An 18,041-nucleotide genomic window follows, 5' to 3' on the forward strand; every position below is an offset into this window, starting at 1 on the left:
TACACCTAACACATTAGTAAAGTTAGTCTTAGCTGCGGAACCTTAAAATTATGCAAGTACTGAGCACAAACATGTCTCCCACCCAGTTGACCTAGTTGTTCATGTTTAATTTACAAGATGCTACCGCGAGTAGAGTATATATGTTAGCACTTTAGCGTTAAGCTTTCTCCAATTAGTTACACCCAATGTTCACTTCAAGGAATATATAGACGTTTACAATTCACTTTCACTCTGACAGCCTCTCAAGGAGAAGCGGCCAAAGCGGTCTGTTCGAGACATCGAGCTGGATGCGATGACAGCTAATGGGACGATTGAATGGACCGCCACGACGCATGATTCGAACATCCGGGCATCAGCACCGCGCCCGAACCGCGTTTTGACTGCGAGCCAGCAGTCGCGGAAGACGTACGTGCAGCGAGTGTGCAACTTGGAGATCGCCATCGACCACATGCTGTTCGAGGCCGTAGCTTCGTGGCAGGGAGGTGACCAAGAAAGGATGCTCAGGGCCCGCCAGGAACTGATCAGCATGGTGTCGAAGCACGTGACCGCCGCCTCGGACATGTTTGGAAACACAAACTTCAACGGCATCACCGATATCAAATTTGAGGTGCAGCGGCTTGTGGTGAGAACTCTCACGGGTTGCGTTAAAATCGAAAGCAAATATTTATCTCACGTATCTGGGTTCGAATTTAGGTTTTCTTATCAACAGACGACGACTTCATTTATAAAATTTAAAATAAAATAAACATAAAACCTTGGCGCGAACAAATACTCTTCAGCATAACGTCAAAGTTTTCAAGGCATAGAAAAAGGTTCCTGCTTTAAAGGTATAAAATGACAGCTCACACTTGATTACGTTTTTGTTCAGAGCAAAAATCTTCCAAACTTCTTCCAAGCTTCGTTTATATTACTTAAGTAAAAATGTATCCCCCCCCCCCCCCCCCCCAACCTGATTCAAACACATGACGGGATCCCGGCCGGGGCGGTCAAATTTCGATGGAGGCGAAATTCTGGAAACCTGTGTACTGTGCGATGTCAGTGCACGTTAAAGAACCCCAGGCGGTCGAAATTTCCGGAGCCCTTCACTACGGCGTCTCTCATAGCCTGAGTCGCTTTGGGACGTTGAACCCCCATAAAACAAAGCAATCAAACACATGACGTCAGGACCTAAAACCTCCGTGGTCGCTATTTAAATACCTACACATGCGCAGCCCAGCATCAGTTAGCCGTACGAAAAAAAAAACTATGTCTTCACTTAACCCCAGTTTACTTCCGAAAACAGCCGGTTGCGGTGATATATGCCTATTCCATTTTTACACTGCATGCTCTATTAGTCTTGTTTCTCCAGTTTCACGCTATCGGTATCGTCGTCGTCCCGTCCGCATGCTCCTTTCTGCAAGAAAAGGATAAGAAACTGTATTCATATGTAGAAAGCTGCCAGCTGTGGTACGGTCACCCTACGAACACCATAATGCCGCACTGCCTTGAGCTGCACCCTGTGGCGAGGGCAGATTTCTGCAACTGAATTTGAACTGGAGTCGATAACTCAGACCTTGACGCAGAGTATACTCCTCTTGGACAAGAATCTGCCCAGTCATGAATAGGCTGCAGCGGCTGTTCATGTGTGTTCAGAGGCAGCTCAGTGGCAGCAGCGAAGTACTATGGCAGCGGCAGCACCACCTGACGTTATCACTGAGTTTATCATTTCGCGAACTGGAAGGGTGCATGTCTCTAATATTCATCTTTTTTAGCTAATATAAATATAGATATCGACATAGATATAGATCCTTTGAATATATATTCAAATGCAGATCCTTTGGAATTAGAACAGCGTGCTCAATCAATACAGGCCAACTTCAGATTATCCGCGATATACCTTAAAAGGAAACCGCGAGCGCCTCTGAAGCAGTGGATATTGCCGCTTTTGAACGCCTTTGGTGTATACTCCAGATGTTAAGACACCTGTTTAAGTCATTCGGGGCGCCATTACAGATCAACGACTCCAGCGCCTGCGATGCAGCGTCAGCACCGACAAACCCTTTCTGCCTGGACAACCTGGATGCTCCATACGTTCTGCACGAGCTGTCTAAACAAAACCACAATGGCTTTTGCGCTTCGTACCTGTGGACCCACCGGGACTTTCCCGGCGGGACGCTGGGCCTCGCCTACATGGCTGCACCCGAAGGTCAGTAAAGTGGCAGCTGCTATATGACAGGAGCTTTGAATATGCGCTCTGATGTGATCTTCCGTATCCTCAAGAACACAGAGTGCAGCTTATAAATGCACATTACAAATTACTCTGATTTCAATGTGTCGTGTCGAAACAAGTAGGCATATACTGTCATTTAAGGGCTACGCGCTGGTTCTATGGTAATCAGTGGCTACTGAGATGTCGTTCCAAATTAATCGTGGAAAATTTACAAACTGCTAAAAATCATGAGTTCTTTTGCAGGTTCCCATCCCAAGCGCGACCTTTGGCTAAACAGCCGATGCTGAATGATTTACAGCCTTACTTGTTTAAACGGTTCCTGATACACCGTGCGCATCTTTTTCATTTGCTTTAATCAAAGAATCTGTTCGGGATCCACGTAGACACTAGAGTCTCCTAAAACGAAGCTGAGTGTGAACGGGGCCCCATTATCATTAGAAACGTCCAGTGATGCTAGTATCTTTGGACAGGTTTCTCGGGAGGCATCTGCGAGCAGTTCCAAGCCAGCAGTGGCATCGCGGGTGAAAGCAGCTACAGCGGTTACGTCGGGAGGCTCAGCCTTAACACAGGCGTGGTCACTTTCCTCCGCAAGAACAGCCGCGTGGCGCAGCGGATCTCCGAGATCACTTTCGCACACGAGCTCGGACACAACTTTGGAGCGTCGGTTAGTACCAACTCGTACGCTGGTCATTGCACATCCAGTGGCTCGTTTATCGTTCTATCTTAAAATACGGTAGTTGGAAGTATATGAATGAGTGGAGAACATCACATCGGCCGTACGAACATGATCATGCGACGGTAATCACAAACATACTTCTTAAGTCTGTGCGCCTTACTCTAAATCAAATAACAGCAAGAAGCCCACATAAGATCAGCTTTAAAATGCAAGCTCACGATATCCCGCGCCTGAATATCGGCGGAAAAACTTTTGTTTAGATGTTTTTTTCTTGTTACTAAACAACAACAAGTAGTTCATCTGTCCCAATATTTAATCCACAGTCTGCTATAAGCACTCCACACTACCATACTTTGCCGTATTTTGCACGAACAAACTTGTATAAGTTTTCCTCTGGCAACAAGGGAACCGTGGCGTTAGCTTTTTCGTCGTCGAGAACTTGAGTAAACAATTATTCGCGTGCTTTATTTGCGCTGTTACCAGAAAAATAAAAGGAGGATTGCCACCCGTACAATAGCGTAGCCACAGGAAAATACAAAACGGGGCTTAGCGCGTGTCTCTCGTGCAGCACGACGAACTTCCGGAGTGCGTTCCTGAGGGCACTGGAGGCAACTATATCATGTTCGCCAGCGCCACGCGCGGCGACAGGCGGAACAACCGTCGCTTCTCAGTGTGCAGCGTGCGCAACATCTCGGCAGTCTTGATGCAGATGTTCTCCAACAAAGGCTCTCGACCGAATTGCTTCCAGGGTGAGGTTCAAAATCCAAGATATGGTGGTCCTGGTATTTGTTTTACGTATGTGATTGTGATGCAGACACATCTTGAGGGGTAGCACAAAGAGACAAGAAGAAAGCAGAGGGAGCAAGAAAACATTAATTAACTGTATTCTTTGTAAAATAAAGAAGGAATTTGGTTTATTTGTTAGTTTCTTGCCACATTTGTCTTTATGTATGTCTGTCTGTCTGCCTGTTTTTTTATTTATTAAGGCGAAAGCTTTAGCAGGCTATGTGTCGGCAGCAGTTGTGGGCAACTCAGAAGAAGTAGCGGAAAACGAGTGGTTGTAATCGAAAGACGATGATGTGAGGATGCTGCCTGAAAAATATTTTTTAAATTGGTTGACTAGCTAATTAATTAATTAGAGCCAAAAATGTCCAGAAAGTAGGCGGGGCAAGAGCAAAAATGCTGCCAAATTTGAAAATGCCGGAAGTAGGCGGAGATACAGTGTAGCGCCAAATTTGAAAAACCGGAAGTATGGACGGAGCCAAAGCGCGGCGCGAAGTTTGAAAACTCTAAATGGGCAATCACGTGACCAGTGATAAGTGATCGATACGTAACCGGGAGATAGAAAAAAAAGAATGATAATTTAGAGGCGATTAGGTATATAATGAGAAGTAAAAGGTAATGGACGGGTAAACAGACTGCACGCGGATATAGCGAGTGGGCGGGAACGAAGCGTGGCGGAAAATTGGAAAACTCGAATTTGTTGCCGGGATGAAATGAGGGTATAATCATAGTTACTCGATAACCAATCAATCAAGTGAACGACAAACAACGATGGCGGAAAATTTGAAAGGCGACCAGTGTTGAGGAGGCGTCAACGCTTTGGTATTCTTCAATACGGGTTGCAGTGATCTCTAGTTTTTTTATTAGTACACCAGAAGAGGCCCTCTAGAGACATTTGTTAAAGCATAGGCTACTTAATCATTTAATTTGATCTTTAACTAAGATAGGACGCTTCAGGGCTTCGGCGGGAAAGCTGTTTGGGTTGTTTGCAGTCTGGTCGAAGACTTATTTGAGATGTGCAGAAGTTGATGGTCGAGGGGGTTGGACAGCTTTCGGATGGTTGATGCAATGTGAAAGGTGGTATACATGAAATTACTCTGAAGTGAAAGATTGAACTTACGGAAGAAGCAAAGCCTGGGTATAGAATTGAATACTGAGACGCTGACTTTTGCTTTTAATGCCATAACGCTTGCCTGACATCAACAATGCGAATATATAAATTTCACCGCGTGGCTTTTAGCGGACTTGAGGGCTTTGGTAAGGTTAGCTTATAGGAGGTCCCGGACAGAGCATCTATATTTCAATTAAGTTAGTGTAATAATCAGCATGGGCGCAGGGAATGTTATGCGAAGAGGCGACTACCAATACTGCCTTAGGGTAACGGAGGGTATTCCCAGCGGAGGGAAACGTAATAAGCAGCGGCACAAATTCAAATGAGCGGAGGAGATTACAAAGTTTGCTTGGGGAACGAAGGCGCATATTTAGCTGGACAGATCTAGTTGAAGGTCGATGGGAGAGGGCTTTGCCCTGCAGTGGACGTAGTGATGTTGATGATGATGCAACTTGAAATTTAGAGAAAGGAAAGACACACGGCTGTCGCTTTCTCGGCGGTCACCCGAACCGCGTCTATGAGGGTTGGCGTAAAGGCGAGAGTGTAAGGAAAAACCACTGATAAACCAAGTCTGTTACCTATGCGATTATTTTTACAAAAGAATAAAAAGCGAGTTTTTCTATTGTAGTGCCATATGGCGCAGAGCTAGATAGGAGCTGTGCAAAGTTTCTTATGATGCTTTCCGCCGTATCTCTTCTGTTCATGAAAAAGTTATCACTTCACTTTGAAGCCTTCTAGTGAAATTAAGAGTGCATTATTATTATTGTTCCTAAATTTGTTCACAGGCTTTTATCGACCCTAGCGATTATTCGGTTGATTAATCTTCTTGCCTTTGCCCTTTACCCCTTCTCTTGACGCGATGACCAAAGCACGGTACTTCTTTAAACACGCCATAATCGTTGCAAATTCCTTCGCCCTTAATCTGTAAAACTACGCTGTAGACTACTGGAAAGAAGCTGTGTCAAAGTTACTTCCCGCATGCAGCTATGAAAAAATAGTTACACCTTGAAAGGTGTTCCTTATTTATATTTTTTCCATTATTGTAACTAAAGCTGCTTTTATTCATGCAGTGTTGATTTTATGTAGTCAGAGTAAATAACATTATCACTACTTCTGATGTGGTCCATGGTTGTGGATGCTGGGGTGTGGGAGGTAGACGCTGAGTTTCGAATCCTGATGGGTTTCGGCCGCGCACAATGAGGATAATGACGACGTCATTAATGATTAAGAATGGTTGAAATCTATTGTGGACAAGGCAAGCATCTCCTTCACTGGAATATGTGGCTAACGTGTGCAGAACCCCGCGGCCCGTTTTGCGGCAACTCCATTCGCGAGGAAGACGAGGAGTGTGACTGCGGCTTGGTTCCACAAGACTGCGGCGTCGACACGTGCTGTTACGCGCGCGAGCACGGCGAAATCAACCGCAAGGCGTGTACATTCAAGCCGGGTGCCCTGTGCAGGTACGTTTACACCTCCAGCCTTCAGCCGATGCCTTCAGCCGATGCGACTTACCTATGGGGGATTGCTGTCGCCAATGAGTGTCGTACGCTACTTCCTATTTCTTTTCCGTTTCTGGTGACAACTACTTCTCATCACATGTTGAAAGCAATGCAACCCTGAACCCTGTGACTTCGCTGCTATTTTTGAGATCGTGTACCACGCTCTTTATATCATCACTCCTTAATCCATCTTTCCCAGTCACCGTATGCATCCCACTAAACAATCTCGTCTCGGTCACTTCCGTACTCTTGACATTTTTATGTTCTCACTCACATCCTCAATAGCTCGGCCCTGAAGTGGAAGCAACAAAGTACGGAGAGGCGTACTGGTCTGTGATGATAAATCCAGGCGCTCACAAACAACGACACAGAGGGGACACAGCGTTTACTCGCAACTACAAGAATTTTTATTCAGGGGCTTCTATATATATACTACAAAAACCAAAACAAACCCAGAGTAATCGCACGCCACATGCCGACCCATGAGCAGGGAAACAATTAACATGCGGTTTTCAGTCGCTCTTTCAAAAAACTTATCTCCCCATCAGACAGGCCAACTGAGGGGTCACTAACACATGTATGCCCCGTTTCCGCGATATGATAGGCTTCAATTATCTCTCGCGTTACACGATCTCGGTGACGAAAAAGAACACACGTTTTGGAAAAAAAGGGAACACATTTCTTCTGGCGCTTGCTGCAGTCACGACAATGAAGAACCATATTGTTTGAAGTGTTGCCTTTTTGCAAATCTCCGGCATGCTCCATCAGCCGCACATTCAAACAACGACCACTCTGGCCTATGTACACTTTTCCGCATGACATGGGGATCTTGTACACTGTGCCCACTTTGCATGCGACGTGTGAAAGTCCGTGTGAAAGTCGATGCACATCGACTTTCACACGGGATTAAGAAAATTGCAGGCAGGTATGGCATTCATGTCATGTTTTCGGCTGCCAAGAAACTGTCAACGTTATGTCCCGCGATTCAAGCTAAGGCGGAGCTGGGCGCGAAGAAAAGGAAAAGAGGATGTGCTGTCAGACATGTATCACCGTATGTCGCATGCAAAGTGGGCACAGTGTACAAGATCGCCACGTCGTGCGGAAAAGTGTACATAGGCCAGAGTGGTCGTTGTTTGAATGTGCGGCTGATGGAGCATGTCGGAGATTTGCAAAAAGGCAACACTTCAAACAATATGGTTCTTTATTGTCGTGACTGCAGCAAGCGCAAGAAGAAATGTTCTCCGCTTTTTTCCAAAACATGTGTTCTTTTTCGTCACCGAGATCGTGTAACGCGGGAGATAGTTGAAGCCTATCATATCGCGCAAACGGGGCATACATGTGTTAGTGACCCCTCAGTTGGCTTGTCTGATGGGGAGATAAGTTTTTTAAAGAGCGACTGAAAACGGCGTGTTAATTTTTTCCCTGCTCATCGGTCGGCATGTGGCGTGCGATTACTCTGGGTTTGTTTCGGTTTTTGTAGTATATATATATATATATATATATATATATATATATATATATATATATATATATATATATATATATATATATATATATATATATATATATATATATATATATATATATATATATATATATAGAAGACTCTGAATAAAAATTCTTGTAGTTGCGAGTAAGCGCTGTGTCCCCTCTGTGTCATTGTTTGTGAGCGCCTGGATTTATCATCATGAACGTATACCAACTAACTCAATTTTCTGCCCTGTTGCAACTGGTCTGTGTTCCAAAATAAAAGAATACTTCAAGTTATGAGTTAGAAACACTCTTGTCCACACTAATTTTCACCGTGTCGCCATTTATGTAAGCGCAATTGCCTTATGTTTTAGTCATTAACTTGCTATGTTTTTTTACAATATAAATGGTGCTAGTGACCGAGCGCTGCTGGTGCTGTAAGGTATCAGCGGTCTAGCCGCTTCTTTGAAATTGTACGTAATGAAGCGAGGAAATCTGCCCTCTTTATTGAATCTTCGAATAAGCACCCCGCCTGAAAACATTTACTTTAGATGCGCAGGTGGTAGAAACAAATTTTCTCAAAAAAGAAGTGTATGTAATGGCCCTGGAGTTCGGAACGCTATTTTCTTGTACGTGCTATTCCGTCTCAAGGACGCTGTCTTACCCGCTGAATGTTATTGTCGTGTTTTATTCCATTCAATGAACTGATGACGAGGAATGTAAAGGCGGAGTAAGTTTCTCCCTCACTAGAAATACCTCAACCGTGCCATGAGTCAGTGAAAGTAGGAAGACAAATACGGGTTCCCTAACCGAGGGCTTTGAATTATTTTCAGCCACTTAGTGTTCCTAAACGTGCGCTCTCTTGTTCTAGAACCAGTACCAGACGAAAAGGCAGTGAGAGCAAACCTTGCAGACTTAAGAAACATAGTTCAGAAATATTCGGAGTGCAGGTTTTGCGAGACTACCGTAGTCCCAGCGTGACTTCGGGACAACATTCGCAATACAAAGTTCATTGCCTGTGAAAAAAGAAACTAAAGCGAAATGTCTATTAAAAATACGTGTATGCTCAACGCCTTACTTTCATTGCAGTCCCAGCAACGGCGCTTGCTGCAATGCTCAGTGCCGCTTTCAGAACACTTCGACGATTTGCAGACCCGAAGATGACTGCAGCTTCGAGTCCTTCTGCGAGTATCCTTTGTAGCCTTGCGCTCACTAATTCTGAGCAAGGCTCACTCGATCGTCTATAGAGGTTGATTTGAGGAAACGGACCGTATACCTTTTAATTCAGAGCAATTACGGCCATTGGTTGTCTTGGAGAAATAACTGACGCAGCGACAATGAGGCAATGACAATGACTATACCAAGCCACTCCTCATCGCGTTATCCCATTCAGAGAACAGCTGACCTGAATCTCATATATACACAGAAGGCATTCTCAAGAGCTATTTAGGTATTTGTTTCCTTTCGTGCGCACATCACTCGCTGCCATGCATGTCAGCAGGAAGGCAAGCTCTTCGTCACGGGGGCATATGTACGAAAGAATACGAGAGTTAACGAAACCAAATATAGCACTGCGAGATACAGTTTTTTCAAGCGGTCGTTGATTGGGAGAGTTAAGTACTCAGCAATCATTTTAGATAGAAGACAGCTTTGGAAAAAGTAAAACGAAAGACAGTGGTATGGCGGTTGGTAAACCCTAACTTCTCAATGGCTTGGGCCTTCCCTCGCCTGAGTCAAGGTTGTTTTTTTGTATCATTATAATGTGCCCCTCGGTTCCACTTTTGTTTGTTGGTCGTCGTGGGAAATTTCTTTCTGTAGCGCTTTTGTAGATCACTTGACTGCCGATCTAGTGGCATCAGTGGCGAATGTCCGGCTTCAGACTGGAAGCCGGACGGCACGCTGTGCAACCACGCCACCCAACTGTGCGAGAAGGGAGAGTGCAGTCAGTCGGTGTGCCGCCTGTACAACCTGCAGGAGTGCTACCTCACCGCGGCACACCTGAGCATGGAGGATTTATGCCTCATCGCCTGCAGGGAGGATGGTGGGTGCACGTTGGTATCGCAGTGGTGCGGATGTCCCATAAAGGCTCCCATAAACAGCATGGTGTATCGAATATAAGAGGAAATCTTTTGACAGGTTGGAGAGGTACATCCTTTCTCACCCTGCCCGCCTCCCGAACTCGTTATTTGCACCGTTGCCTTGGCCCGCCTCCCTCGAGAAGCGATACACATTAAGTTGCGCTAATATTCACGATTTGAATGTACGCTTCAATTCATATTCTTGGCTCTGCATAAAGAAAAGCCCCCTCAGCAGTTTAGACTTCACAAACGCCACGAATTATTGCATGTCAGAAAAGGCTTCGTGGCGCACTAAGTTTTACTCCAGCAAGCCGTTGCGGAAATACGCTTAAAGTGACCCAGATAAGCTTTGTTGGTGCTGTCTTCTGCGGACCCAAAGTGCATTCGGTAATATTACCATAAACAGCTGTGTTTCATTCCAAATTTGTATGTTCTGTGGCTGACTCCACATCATTTCGCACACTCCAAGGTGAAAAATTTCGCCTTCCGTGTACTACAGAGCCCGGAAGCGAGTGCAAGCAGGCCTGTGCGTTCGAGTCCATGAAGGACTTCTGTGGTCGGCGCATGCTGCCCGGCGCCCCGTGCTACGACCTGCAGGGCTACTGCGATGCCTTCCAGAAGTGTCGCCATATTGACGCTGAAGGCATCCTCTTCAGGTTGCAGCGGCTGGTCTTCGGAGACAAGAGCGCTGCTAGTGCACTACTGGTGAGGATCGTGGTTTTGCGCCTGCACTTAGCACCGAGGTCACCGAAATCTTAAATAAGAAAACAAGCCGCGCTTCACAAACCTTGTCATACCATGTCATCGTTCATGACTTTCTGGTGCCTCTTCCTGCTGGAGGTTTTGGTCGCGCTTTAGTCTTGTTGGCTGTCATCACTACGTGCCCATGCATGGCAGAAGTATGCTTATGTGTAAACTGCAGCGGACATGCTGCAAATCGAGACGCCAGAGCATGTAATGCATTTCCTATGCTAAAGAATAAAAAAGTAGTACGGAAAGAAATTGACTTAAGCGTTAAGGGTACGAGAGAAAAACCTTGCAGGAATATCATCATCATCAGCCTGAATACGCTCACTGTAAGGCAAAGGCTTCTCCGATGTTTTTCCAGTTATTATAACCCTCTGGCAGCTGCGGCCAGCATACACGACTTTTCAGACCATAGTAAATATATTTAGGCGAAAGCAAAATCCTCATCAAAAAATGCGGTTTGAAGGTTATTACTGACTTTTATTTTCTGCACTAGTTAGGTGAAATTATGGAGGACGTACTTTACCAAAACGCGCATACAGTCCGGCAGTTGCCAGTCTTTTATATTGGAAGTGTATGCATATTGGTGATAAAACTATAATGTTTTTGAGGAAGGGTATCGGTGCAGTCACTGTGAACTGTGGCGCAGTAACATGAACCACGCCGTAAGGGAAGGAATAAATGAGAGAGTGAAACAAGAAAGGAAGAAATAGGTGCCGCAGTGGAGGGCTCCGGAATGATTCTGACCACCTGGTGATCTTTGACGCGCACTGACATTGCACAGTGAACGGGCGCCTTTTGCTTTTCGCCTCCATCGAAACGTGGCCGCCACGTCCGAGTCCGAACCATAGAACTCTGGTGATCTCACGAATTTTGCGATGCCGGTTCTCTGAAGGCGAATTCAGCTGCACTCAAGAATGATTCATGAAGTTTCGCAGTTTTGATATCTAATTGAGTTAGGTTATATTTAACTGCAAAATTTAATTTTTCGTTGACTAAGGAATCAACCACACTTTTTGTGAATCAGTGACATCACTCCAATGAAAGCCCCATCTAATCAAGTAATATTTAATCCGAGTTCATACTGGCAAGCGCTTTTTTAAACACGAATGACCACGAACACATATACACAAGACAGACGCTGTCCTAGCGTCTATCCTGTGCGTGTGTGTTCCTTGCCCTTCATCTTTTCACATAACCGCTTGCCAGTAAGAAGTGTGATGCTTTCCCCTAGCCCAAGATTCCGCCTGAATGAATATTTCATTCTACATGTCAGAAGAGCGCTAGGATTCATTTGAACATAAAGATATCGTTCGCGTTTCTGGTCACGTCAAGGATGGCGTCCGCAAGTTCACCTGCGGTAACGCTACAATGACTCTAAGCCGACCTTGGCCGCGCCATGCTATTTGCTGTTTCGGTTACTTGAACAGTGTTGCACTTAACAGAGTAGACTTCAGTCACACTGTCCAGAAATACAACGCCACAAGTCATCTTAAAAGAAGGTAGACGCAAGGAGAAGGAGAAAGGAATAATTAGAAGAAACTTTCTCACTGTTGAGCAATCCTATGCTTCCAACTATTTCCATTAGTGGTGAGATAAAGGGTGTCATTTAGGCACAAGAAATGTTTATGCTTAAAGGTGACACTCCTCCAGCCACATTTCAAGCGCTGAAGCATGAACATTACCCATGACGAATGGCCGGGATATTTCGGGCTAATTGCTGTCTAAACAGTATTAGTGTTCACTTATAATGCGTACCATCCCTATTGAAAAATGTGTACAGGTTTGAATAGGTCGACAAATAGGATTATGGCGCATTTCGTTTAACATTATAAGATGAAGCATCCAAGGCGATTCAGCCTTTGAGTGACTCCTTAGTGGAGGGCTCCGTATGACTTCGATAACCCGTAGTTAATTACCGTGTACTTACATCAAACAGTGCATGCAAGTCGCGGGTTCGAACACGCCCGTTACGGTAGCACTTCGATGGAGGAAAAATGTGAAAGGCCCGTGTACTGTGCATTGTTAGTGCTCGTTAAGAACCCCCGGTGGTCGAAATTATCCGGAGCCCTCCTCTACGGCGTCCCTCGTAGACTGAGCCGCCTAGGGACGTCCATCCTATAAAGCGAAACCAAATGTGCCATAATCCTATTTGCTGACCCATTCAAACCTATATACATTCTTCAGTAGGGATAGTCCATGCCATCTACCTTTTTATAGCATGGGATGGTAGTTGCCCGTAGGTATTGTTTTTGGGCTGTGGATGCTTTATGTTGCAAAGTGAAAATTCAGGGCCTTTTTTCTAGCCATTCAGGGTGCCTGCATGCTGCGCTCATAAAAAATTGATTTTATGTAATTTCGTTTGTAAGTAGACAGCATCAAAAAACGTTCCCGCCACGGCTACCCGCAGCGCCACTGGTACCTAACGCTGGCTGCGGTTATCGTGAGCGGAGCTGCGACGGTGGTGTTCGTGCGCGCCTGCGCCGTGCACACGCCGAGCAGCAACCCGCACATGCGGCGGGAGATGACCTTGATGCAGAGCGCCCGTCACCCCACGTCCTTCTTCAAGGAAATGACACGCCTGTGACTGGCGGCGCCGCTTCCGGAAAGCCTGCTCCCCTTTTTCCGCAGGCGTGGCCTTGAAAAAAATCTGTGCAGTGTGCCCAATGCAGCGGACATGTTGCAGCGGGAATCAAACTTGCTCCAACACCGCAAAATGAGTACAAAGCGGGGGAAAGCAGTTCCGGATTGAAGTAGTTTTATTGCATATACTGTCCACTTCGAAATTTAGTTACTTATTCTGTGCAGAAAGGAATCTGCGCAAATGTTTCCCGGTGAAGAGATGTGATAGAATTGACGACTATATGCTTTAACGGAGTGGTAGTGTTATAACAAGCCTGAATGATACCATTAACGTTCGCAAATGTTTCTATGAGCTGGAGATTTGCAGACGCTTCAGGAAGGCTTGACTTCCCGGCCCGTCTTTGTAAGTGCTGTGCACGACACAGGTTTCTTGGTAAGACACGAAGGTATTTTTTACTTCTGATAAGCCGCTGATATGTGTATCATAAAACTTGGAATTGAACTGCAAGAAAAATTTGTCGTGATAGCAGATTCAGTTTCTATTAAAAAGCTGCGTTATAATTTCTGTAGAGCCAAATTTATCGTATCGATATCTGCAGCTGCCTACAGGAACTGATTTTCCACTGCCATACTTTCACTTACAAATGCGAACAGATGGGTACACTTGGGACTGGTGCTTTTTGCAGCAAACTGGAACAGATGCAGCTTGACCCTTACTTGAAGATAGAGTTACGTCGCCCTATAGGCAATGTTAAGCGCTAAGTATTTCCTTCTACGCTCTCGCACATGTGCTTATGGTTCACAAGCGAAAGAAGAAAGCGTGGCATCGATTCACAAACTTTAAGAATTGCAACGTCCTCTTTTTTCCTCTCTGGGATGTGTATCGTTGCAGCACAAATTTACTGGCTAAATCTGTTCAGCCAAAGGCCACAAAACAGCCCGGCTGGATTTTGTAACTGCTACATATAAAGCAAAGTGTTGGTTGCATACACCACGCTTACGATTCGCTGCGTTTATTATTGCATAAATATATGTAATAAATGTACTCTAAATGTCAGTTAAAAGAGTGGTATCTAAGGCACGCCTCTGGGCATGGTGTCTTGCTCCAGTGGCAGCCCCTGATTTTGCAGGAAAACGGAAGAACGGTTTTCGCCTACAGTCTGAGTGGTGGATACAGGTGGGTAGGAATCGCAACACCAGCCCGAGCATCCGTTTCCTTACACTTTCGAATATACTTGTGCAAGAGCGTGGCCGGAATAGAGTGCAAGGTGACGTACTTCGAGGCAGTACAACGCAGATAATTGAATGTGGTGTGACGATAGGCGAAATGAGCGCAGTTGACGCTGAAGTACGTCTTACGCAGAATCGGCTGGCGCGTCGTTCAGTGACCTATAATAGGTGAGCTGTTCAGTCACAGACAGTGTAGCGCCCTTTCCAAGCATTTTACCCCCAGAAAAGATGCCCGTCCATGTGATCCATATACTCATTTGAACCCGTTGGGTTACCAACCTAGCAGGCAGCTGTTAGGCTTCCCTGCATAGCGGTAGTAGTATTCGAACTCAGTACTTGCCGCATACAATGCAGATACTGTGGCGCTAGTCCAGCACTTCTCAAACGAAACATAGAGAAATATTCGAAAATTTTGTTTCAAATCGTTTGAATTTGAATTAAAACGTCGTTTTTCTTACTCAAGCGCACAGGATCAGTGAAGACAGGAGTTGTAATGAGGAGTGTATTTAGTGCATACCCCTCATCCTCAAATGCACGCGATATTCAATCCATACCTCACCGAAGTTTCGACGCTATGTTTGTGCTTACAGTGTCTCTGTTCGCAGTAAAAGGTGCCCGTTTAGTTCATATTCTCTTTTCCGCTCACCAGCAGAGGGTGGGTACGAGTCGCAGCCGGTGGTGTTTGGAGACGCCAGAGAGCGATTGATTCTGCGAAATCGTAAAGTAACAACCATTGTCAACATTCTTACGGTGAGTTGAGCGCACGCGTGAGACAACTAGGCCCCTTAAAAAGCAACTGAATAAGTCCTAGAATTCCAAGATAATAAAGAGGTCGAATGTCTGAAAGCTGCAGTCAAGGCTTGCGATGTATTTGTGTAGTAGCTTTAAAAAAAGATATAACCCAGTAAGGATGCGCCGGCGTTCAGACTTCTCCGCAGAGCACGGCGGGTAGCGACTTCGATGATGACGTTGTCTTCAGCACCGTCACATCGCCAGCGCAGAAACGCTTGCTCGGGAGAAGGAAGCGAACGCCACCAAAGGCAAAGGTAGCATAACGCTGCTTGGAGGCATCGGGAGACCCAAGGCCGCATGTGTGCAAACGCATCGGAAACCTGAATGGTCACAATGACGTCGTCGTCAGGCTTATCCGCACTGCTACAAATCTGTCGGGAGAAGCTTGAAGACAGTCCCGACTTTAGTAATCGCCATCAGTGTAGATGGTACAGCAAAACAACTTAGTATCTTTAATCTACGAGTTCATGCGTTCAGTTGCTTGAATCTAATTGAATTCTCAAAAACGCATTTCAGCTTCCCTTTAGACCTCATCACGCCCATTTGTTTCAAGACTGTAGCTCCGGTGCTCGAAGCGGAGGGTACCTCAGGCAGCGGTCTTTGACGGCTTAAAGTGCGTTTGACAAGTCAGCTCCCCCGGTAGCTGCAGACATGAAAAATAACCGCTCTTTAGCACGAGTAATTATAAACTGAGATGCGCAGGGGGTGGACATACGAGAGGTGTGCTTTGTACGAGAGTCTGCGTCCGCCCGTCTACTGTTTATGAGACCCACATATCCCTGAAGATTCGTGAGTGACGGCTCCTTAACTGATCTGCCTCGCAGATAGCCTTTCGTCGAATCTCTGTTTACTACCTTACCGGTCTGAGGATTTAAGCTTGCCGCGTCCAATGGAATGCGAGCATAATCGCCAAGCTCACGGTTCGAAGGGGAATTCACTAGATCCGGATAGTGGGGAGTGAAAATACTCTTACAGCATTGGTTGAAAGGCCTTCTTAATTTTTGCGTGGCTGTGTTTTCCTTTCACCAATATTTGGATCGGAAGTGTCTGAATTCACCTAATTTCTTAGTGCCCCCACCGAAGGCGGGAACATACAGTGTCAAACAAGCTGTTTTAGCGGGACCAAGGGCAGGTTTCGTCAGGACACTCCACTAGCCAGTCAAGTGTAAATACTTTTCTCCTTGCTCGCATCTTTCCTTTTTTTTCAATTGCAAATAAATAGTTGACCTTCCACGAACTCAGGCAATGTGACTGAGTAGTATTGAACCTGCAAGACATCCTAAGCATCCTAAACCCATCATCATCAACATATTTCCGTCTTCAAGATCAAGAAAACTCTCTCTATTCATATCTCTACATACATTCCGAGAGAGTTTTGGGTCTCACCGGGTGTCAAACCTTACGCCCCTTGGCTGCGCTACAGAAAGAGTGTGTGACGATTTCATGGCAGAAAAGCAGTGCGCCGAGGCGAGAAAAGGACAAAACACAAACGCAGGTTGGATGGTACACGAACCATGATATGTTTGGCCGCATCGAGGAGAAAAGAAGAAAGGGTGGGAAGAGCTGCAAAGAGGTTCGTGGGGCAGCTTCGCAGAACGCCACGAACGCCAGAACAAAGCGCCAGCGCTTCGTCCCGGCGTCTATATAAGTCCATATAGAAATCATCCCTATCAGCAGAAGCCTTACTATGATCCCTGCTGAGCAAATGCCTTTTCGATATTTCTCCAGTTCACCTTCAAATAATTGTACGGATACTTTCTGAATGCAACAAAGCATTGCTACTCTAATCTGATACGATTTGTAAAGCAAAAAAACTTCTCTCAGGAGGCAAAGATACCAAATACTAAGTCCCGGTATGTGCACACAAAGGCGCGCACGAAAATTGGTGCGTAGCGGAAATTGAGACAAAAAAAACAACAACACACAAAAGACACGGAAACGAAACAGGGTTCTTGCGGTCTGCCCGGAGAACCATTCTGGGAATAAGGAAGGCGACCGTTTCGCTCCACGTAGGAGTCGATGTCGCAGGGCAGCCGCAGCAACTCACCAAGGAGTTCTCACTGCGGACACAGGCCGCCACGTGACTTTGTTCTACGCTGGGCCGCGATCAGTTTGCGGGGTCACGGAGGCAGAAATGGCCACAGCTCGGCAGCACGTCCGCACCCACACCTAGGGACCAAGCGCGCTTTTGCTGTTTGCGCGCCTTCGCTTTTCTCACCTTTCGACGTGACCGAAAGGGAGGAGGAGATGCCGATTCCCCAGCTACAGCGGTTTCCTTCTTTCTTCCGGATAAGAGTTGCCGAAGGCATCAATACCACCTTGGCTATGTGACCTTGTGCTCTATTCTAAACGAGAACAAAGTGGAGCAGATAGAAAAAAATTCGCTAGGCTTTTTTTCTTCTTTTTTCTAGCCTCGGGCAAATGGGCAAGCTCGCTGAGCACCACTTTGCGCGCCTGTCTTCTTCATGTGAATAGATGACAGGCGAAAAATTCAAACGTGTTCGACAGCGAAAATACCCGTGCACGACAGTAAGCAGAAAAAAAGCAGCTTTAGCCATGCTTTTTACGCGCGCTTTTTCAAACGAGCGCTGCTGGTTGGGTGGTTGCATGTGCCCCAGGTAAAAAACTCAGACCTCCGCACACTGCCTGAAGCAGAAAAATGGCCTCTCTGTGGAACTGACACCACTGCGTTCAGCGAGCGGCGAGCGTGCTCCTTCCGTGCGCCTGCTCTTTTGAAGAGGCGGATTTGCTTTTCGAGAAAGAATAAACCAAGCATTAAGTGTGCTAACTACTCGCAAGTGTGAACACCAATTGTGCATTGTTGCGGGCACACTTTCTTCTTGTTTCTGCACAATCTTGTTGA

The 18,041-nt window shown here is 45.9% G+C and overlaps 1 protein-coding gene across 1 annotated transcript; it reads left to right on the forward strand.

The window, feature by feature from the left end:
- The first annotated feature begins 255 nt into the window (after positions 1-255).
- LOC144094503 (disintegrin and metalloproteinase domain-containing protein 10 homolog) lies at positions 256-13,160 on the forward strand. Its single transcript, XM_077628425.1, has 9 exons — positions 256-622; positions 1,993-2,185; positions 2,680-2,873; positions 3,454-3,634; positions 6,077-6,239; positions 8,838-8,936; positions 9,599-9,789; positions 10,326-10,531; positions 12,984-13,160. The coding sequence occupies exons 1-9, from the start codon at positions 293-295 to the stop codon at positions 13,158-13,160; spliced, it is 1,734 nt and encodes a 577-aa protein (XP_077484551.1). The 5' UTR covers positions 256-292.
- The last annotated feature ends 4,881 nt before the right edge of the window (positions 13,161-18,041 follow it).

The sequence above is a fragment of the Amblyomma americanum genome, chromosome 6 (assembly GCF_052857255.1).
Source record: "Amblyomma americanum isolate KBUSLIRL-KWMA chromosome 6, ASM5285725v1, whole genome shotgun sequence".
In the NCBI taxonomy this organism is placed as follows: domain Eukaryota; kingdom Metazoa; phylum Arthropoda; class Arachnida; order Ixodida; family Ixodidae; genus Amblyomma; species Amblyomma americanum.

Bases quoted from the DNA above. Each gene is read 5' to 3' on its own strand.
- LOC144094503 (XM_077628425.1), top strand. From the start codon at position 293: ATGACAGCTAATGGGACGATTGAATGGACCGCCACGACGCATGATTCG. The intron at 6,240-8,837 runs GTACGTTTACAC...CTTTCATTGCAG, and splicing joins AAGCCGGGTGCCCTGTGCAG to TCCCAGCAACGGCGCTTGCT. The intron at 9,790-10,325 runs GTGGGTGCACGT...CGTGTACTACAG, and splicing joins CATCGCCTGCAGGGAGGATG to AGCCCGGAAGCGAGTGCAAG.